At 38.5% G+C, this 7,046-nt stretch overlaps 1 protein-coding gene and 1 long non-coding RNA gene across 2 annotated transcripts; both read right to left on the reverse strand.

The window, feature by feature from the left end:
• Positions 1-271: 271 nt before the first annotated feature.
• Positions 272-3,060, reverse strand: LOC148698707 (uncharacterized). Its single transcript, XR_015952186.1, has 2 exons — positions 2,868-3,060; positions 272-568 (listed from the first exon to the last, which is right to left on the reverse strand). It is a non-coding gene; the product is annotated as an uncharacterized LOC148698707 (long non-coding RNA).
• Positions 3,061-5,615: 2,555 nt separating this feature from the next.
• LOC137749000 (transcription repressor OFP7) lies at positions 5,616-6,799 on the reverse strand. The gene has a single exon (XM_068489181.2). The coding sequence runs from the start codon at positions 6,668-6,670 to the stop codon at positions 5,681-5,683; it is 990 nt and encodes a 329-aa protein (XP_068345282.2). The 5' UTR covers positions 6,671-6,799; the 3' UTR covers positions 5,616-5,680.
• Positions 6,800-7,046: the final 247 nt, after the last annotated feature.

Raw genomic sequence — 7,046 nt, forward strand, 5'->3', positions numbered from 1 at the left:
GTTCTGTTCTACGTTTGGTACACGTTGGACGGAATGGAAACAAAACATTAAATGACTAACTTACCCATGTTCTGTCTGTTGTTTGGTATAATGTTTATGTGTGGGACGGGACAAGACTTTATTTTTTATTTTTTATTTTTGAACTTGTTCATATTTTGAACACATATATGCTTATCTATGATATATTTTTTACATTAGCACATGGCTGAAGATAAGTTATGCCATGAATTCTATCTTTTATAACAATACCATGATTGGCTTCAACACAACATTCAAACAATATGTATAGTATAAGTGTAAAAATTATGAGTCTCTATTTTCCAGAAGTAGGCTTCCATATATGTCTACATCTCAGTAGTCTTCAAACAATAAAAAACAATTACAACAATCATCTCAGCAAACTGTCATCAAACACTAAAATACAATTACAACAACTACCACCTCAACCAATTTTCAAACCCTCATTCCTCTCCACTCATCATATATTTCTCTTGCAAGATCATCCCTCCATTGAGTCCATGTCTGGCTTGGCCCCCCACAAAGATTCTATTTTTATCTCCCTCTTAATCTGCATTTTGAACCAAACAGAAAAGTAAGCGTCACCATAGTGATTCAATACAAAGCTCTTGTACAAAAGAAAAATTTTACTTCATATGCCAGGGGTAGTCAAAATTGTTTCTTGTGGTTGGTTAAACCTTCCAATGCACTATCCTCATTCATTAGGTATCTAACAAATGAAAGAACACTAACTTTCCACTCTAGGAAACTTAATTCTATGAAAACACCAACCGTATACAAGTACAGAATCCGCGATGACATGAAATATTAGTCTGGCATACATGATAACAAGAATGAAACAAATAGAATTACCCAACTGATAAGGACAACGAAATGTCAATCTTTTTCACATAAGAAGGTAAAAGCAATGCAAGTCACCACCTCGTAATCATCCTGCTCCCTGTACATTAATCCCAATTAATTCAAAAAAGCAAAAACATTTATCCATCAAAATTCAATTTTCCCACCAACCCAAACTAGATTTTCCTCTATTTTCTCACAATCCAAGAAGGAACAAGAGAATTTCATTAGCGTAAGTCCTAACCTTGGAGGCGGCGCTAGGACAGCGAATAGATTTCCAGATCTTTTGCGCTAGGGTTTCGTGATAAGGATGAAGTGGCCTCGAGGAGCGATGAAAGGTTGTATGGTGGTGATGGAGATGAGTTGCTGAGTACGTGATGCAGCGGACGAGAGGCGGTGGGGGTGGGTAGAAGTGGTGGGAAGAGAATGAGAGAAGAGATGGCGGAGGGTGAGGGCGCGTGAGGAAGAGAAAGAAAAGGTTATGGTTGTGGGAGATGGTGAATTCCAAGCTATCAATCAATTAAAGTCAAAAACTGAGATTCAACAAACTATCAATCTCATACCCAGGTAAATCTGCAGCGTGACAGAAGTGGCTTTGTGCTGCTGCCTGCTGGCTGGGTGCAGTCGGCGGCTAAATGAGAGGATGAAGATGAGGAGGAAGGCTACGTGAAAAGAAAGGCAGCGACAAAGAATGGATTAGGGTTTGTTTTAGATGGTGTAAATATTGAAAAAGATAAGGGGCAATTTTGTGTTCTACGGATGTGGAACCAGTCGTTCCAAGAAGGTGATGTGGAATGAAAATTCAATCAAAACTCGTTCTACGGGACAGTGCGTTCCACTGTTTTTGGCGCACCAAACGTGGGACGGAATGCCTCGTCCCATTGCATTCCGTCCTGTCCCACATACCAAACAGTAACTTAGGTCCTAGGTTCGAAACCTAGTGGGGTGGGATGGGGGTGAAAAAAAAAACCACTATTAATTATGTCAAACTTTTGTAACTAGTGTCACTATTTTCATCATTTAACACATTTTTAAAACTTTCTGCACCAATTCAGAAGAAAAAAATGTTTAAGACCACAGTAAAATAACCACTTAAGTTCATGGATAAACTTGTAATTAAGGTCATCTCCAACCGAGGGCTGGCCAGATTGCTCGTTTTAGCCCTCTAGCCCTCTAAGATATTAATATTTTAATGAACAGTACAGAGCCATATTTGCCTCTGTCTCCAACCGAGGGCCAAAGAGCCATAGAGCTCGTTTTAGCCCTGTCACAAAAAACCGTCTCCAACCCAAGGGCCAAACATAATTTATTATTTAAATTTAAGAACTACAACTTATATGTAAAAATTAGAACGGTAACTGGCCCAAAAAAACAAAAAAAATTAGAACTTAAATTTAATGAATGGTTTAGGTATTTATAGGAAAACAAAATTAGAATTTTTAAGAATTAAAAAAAAAAAGGCCCATAAAAACCAAAAAAAACAAAAAACAAAAAAAAAAATTTGAATACAAGGGCTAGTCAGCTAGCCGTTGGATTCAAATTTTTTTTTAAGCATTCCTATCGGTTATAACCGACAAAATTTTTGAATTTCTGGCCAGCCCCGAGCTGGTTGGCTGGTTGCTTCCAGCCAGCCCTTTGGCCCTTTCAGATTTTGTGGGACCCACGAGCCCTCTGGCCTAACCCTTGGATGAAGACGGTTTTTGGACTATTTTCGGTCTTCTAGCCTTTTGGATTCTTTGATTGGAGATGACCTAACTCTTTCAACTTTGAGCCAGATAAAATTAAAATTTAATTTCTCAGGTTGGTAAAGATTCTCTGATGCCGTGTGTGCCTTCCCCCCACTGAAACCTACCCATTTCCAGAAAAGATTCATTCTCTTTGGCCAAGACAGATTAAATTAAAGACAGTCTTATCACTTGCCTGTCCCATGCAAACTTACTATTAACAGTATTAGTGAAGTCTTACTTTTTACTGCAGTGCTGGGTCACAATTAAAGAGAAGGCTCTTACCACCTGACTGATCACGACTGGTGAGAGAGAGGGAGTCAGTCATCACTTGGTCATATCGTCGTGGATGGATGGTGGGATTCGATTCCATTGTGTTTGTGGTACATTACGCTACGTCAAGTCTGTACATTACATATCGAAGGGGAGTTTTCTTTCTTTCCGTTTGTGCGTTAAAAGAAAAGGTGAAAGGAATAGAAGCAACTGGTAGACCCAAAGAAGAACGAGGTAGTGGAATGAACAAGCACACTGCACGTTCGTCCATGAGGTAGGTTACGATTAGTTGCCCATGTGCGTGTGAGCAGTTTTGAACGATTGATACATGTGGAATTTATGTTATTTGTAACAGTTAGATCATGCATACATGCTTGTGGACAACTCTTACTAACAAAATTCTATAATCCCATTAAGCGTGACAAATGTTTTAGATTATTAATGGGTTGAAAATGTTTTTGGAAATGTCTCTCATGGAGAATGTCCTATTAGCTACATGTAATGGCACAATCAAACAAGGTATGTCCAATTGATTAACAAACAATTAAAATCTTTATTAATGGTACAAGTTATGCTAGCAACAATCATCAACACTCATATTAGTAATGATTAGCAAACATTGATGTATTGTAAGAATCGTTTGCAATTAAGTCATGTATTGATAGAACCATACTTTTCGTGTTTTATATACCAAAAGAACCTTAGTAATGAGCATTTCAAAAAGGATTAATGACAACTCCTTCATGGCTTCTTACAAAAAAAAATTGTCTCCTTGATCAAGAAGATCGTTTTTTATTTTTACAATTTTATACAGGCTTGTTAATTGATTTGCCCATGCTAATTAGTCTCATTTTACATTTTGAAATTAGTTTTGTCTCACTTTACTCTCTCAAATTGTTATTTTCATTTCATTTAGTCTCAGTTCACATTTCGTCTATTCCATCAAAAGGGCGTCAAATTAAAGAGTAGTATGGACATTTCATTTTGTACACAACTCTTTGCCTCCAACATGCTTGCTAAAACAATCTCACAACTCTAATTTAAATTCACATCCATCATTCTAGCGGATCGGTGCTGAGATGTAGCTGCAACCATTGGCTAAAAGCAAATAATGGGTTATGTTTCAAAACCAAATAATAGATTGTGTTTGAAAATATAATTCAAACCACTCATTGAATCATACGGCTAGATCTATAGCTCTGCACCAATTCACGAGAGAAACGTACAAGGGTTTGATTTAACATTTTGTACATGTCAAAAAATAAAATGTCAATATTGATCTTTAATTTAACATCTTGTTTACATAATTGACAAAAATGTGATGAACTAAGATCAAATGGGACGAAATTTATAATTTCAAAAAATAAAATGAGACAAAATCAATTTCAAAAGATAAGATGAAACTAAATATTAGGAACGAATCAATTAATAAGCCTTATATAATGTTATTCACTTTCATCTCCGTGGACCCGAGCGGGATAATCTCCATATGCATCAGCGTGCATCACGGAGAAGAGCGTTTAGCTTTATTCATTCATGTTCCAAGTTGCAAGTTACAGCATAATCATTACAGTCCAGAAGAGAAGGCTGGCTTTTAATCATTGGTTGGTCCAAATGGTTAATTGGTCGTCGTCAATATTTTTATTGATTACTAATCCGCCTGCGTTTACCGATCTATCTCCTGTTCCTGTCAAACGAGGAGGGCATCAATATCATATCTTGTCGACCAAAAGTGCAAACTCGTTTATTAGCTGTTGCAACTTTGCATCCTCCATGTACTCCATAGGTCCATGGGGTTTCCAATGCCTCCGTTCAACACGGCTTTCATTACCTACTATTTGCTTTATAATGACCATCAGTCCTGGACTCCTGAGAGTATGAATTTTACTTGAGGACAAAATAAATCTTTTATGTGCTTATAAGTAATTAAGTTATTTTTTATATTGTCGTTTTGTGTTGTTTACGTGCTAGACTTGAAAATTCGTCACACATGACGGAGAGTATTGAGAGTATGAATCTCAAATATGAGAAAGAATGGACTTTGCATGTGCTTAAAAGTAATTGAACTAGTCTCCATATTGTCGATTGATTTTATGATGAAACCACAATTTCTTCAATAAAATACTCATTATGTCAAACGGTTTAACAAGGTTATATTAAGTAACTCTTCGAGGTGTTAGACAATAATTGAACCTGATTTTTCTTTTTGAGTAGTCAATCAAAAATTGTCCCAATCAAGCGCTACAATTAGTGAAGCTCCAAATCTCACAACCCCAGACTTCTCCCATTTACTGTAAATGCATCTAAGGTATGTAGTCAAGCATAGGATCAAATTTGAACATCGAGGTGAAGATTAATGAAATAAAAAACATAACTATTTGGGGTTAACATGTATGTCAAACTAGCTTATAGATTATAAACGGAATATAAGTTAAGCTAGTTCACATATATCCCTGCGACGGACAAAACTAAGACTGTCGAGCAATTTTTTTTCTTCCTTTTGTTTTGCTTTGTTTTTTTTTTTTGTTTTTTGTTTTTATTTTTTTAGTACATCAACATTTTATATTAAAAGAAATGGAAGTTTGGTTAAGCCACACAATGGGGTAGCTTAATTTTGTATGTGGTACTTCTAACTAATTAACATGTGTTTGCGTGCTTTATCATGCTAACCAACTACCAAGTACTACGACAAAGTGATCATCAACTTTTACGTAGAGGAAAATTGCATGACAATAATACACAAATACATTGTGAAGAAAGTAAAGAGATACTAACTTTATTTTCCATTTCATTGATTAAAAGTTAAAACACTAGTTAATCATATTTCAAAGAGCCCTAGAAACCCTAGCTCTTGAGGATCTTGCACTACAACAGATCAAACCCTCCCAAATCTCAGTGAAAGCTTCAACAATAACCCTATGATGCTCTCTCGAATTCAACGACAAGAAGCAATGCAGCAGTTGCTCCAGTTCCCTCTCCTCAAACATCTGCTTTTCCAAAACCATCTCCATCATGGACCTCTTAAAATCCTCGTACGGATCCTCCGACTTCTTCACCACCGCGAAGCTCTCCCTCACTTTTCCCTCCACCCTGCACGGTATCAGTCTCTGAAACATCGACAGCCTCGCCGGCACGGCTTCGCTTTCCCCCGCCGCCGACTTCCTTGAAATGCTGCTCCTGGCGGCGCTGCTGCTCCGCTTCTTCTTTCTTCGCCTTGTCAGCGGTGAGGAGTCGGTGGACAAGCTTCTGGAGGATGATCTGGTGGAGACTAGGGTTTTGGTTTCTTCGCCGTCGTCGAAGCCGCCTCCGCTGCCTTCGCTGCTGGAAAGTCCGGTTTCGAACGAGGACGTGCTGATCCGGATGCGACTCGTCGTTCTTTTCTTCTTTCTGTTGACTCGTCGCGTTTTCTTCTTTTGTTCCTTCTCTATGGCGGAGGAGGGAGGAGGAGAAACGCTGTCGTTTGCGTTGGAGTCGGGTGAGGCGGAGGAAGTGTAGATTTTGCGTCGGGGGTTGATGTCGTAGACTTTTCCGACCACGTGCCACTTGTCCTCTCGGTCCCACTCAAACTTATGAAGATCGGGGGTTGATTCCCTGCGATCGTCGTCGGAGAGTGTTGGTCTGGGTCGGCAGCCGCAGAGTAAAACGTGGCGTTTGATGGATGAAGAGTGGTGGTGGGTTTTGGAGGGTAGAGGTGGTGTTGGGGCGGTGGCTAGGGAAGGGACAGGATTTGAGGGGAGAGTGGAGGGGTCTTTTGAACGGCAGGAATGGAAGGAGGGGATGACCCGGGAGAATCGGAGCTTGAAACGTTTCGCCATGAATGAATGATGGACGTTTCTCAGTAGCAATTAGCTCTGTTTTTGTGTTGGAATTTGAGAGAGTTGGGGATGTAGTGCAGCAATGTGAACAAAACATTGAACTGTTTGTGTGTGAGATCAGGAGGTGGTGGGGCTAGTATATATACAGAAAGGTTGTGTGCCCAATTCATGACAACTTCTTTCCAATTCCACCCATAAAGGGAAGGAAAAAGAAAAAGAAAGTAGTACCATTAATTTTGATAAGTTATAACAATTCACTGTTTCAATGTCACTCATATAATACTGTAAATCCTTCTAATTTTTTCTTGTACAAGTTCTAATCTAATGTTTGAAAAATGTTACTTTGTCTGACAACATAAGTCTATTGTTTATATAA

Source organism: Pyrus communis, chromosome 2, assembly GCF_041283825.1.
Source record: "Pyrus communis isolate YQ-2024b chromosome 2, ASM4128382v1, whole genome shotgun sequence".
In the NCBI taxonomy this organism is placed as follows: Eukaryota; Viridiplantae; Streptophyta; class Magnoliopsida; order Rosales; family Rosaceae; genus Pyrus; species Pyrus communis.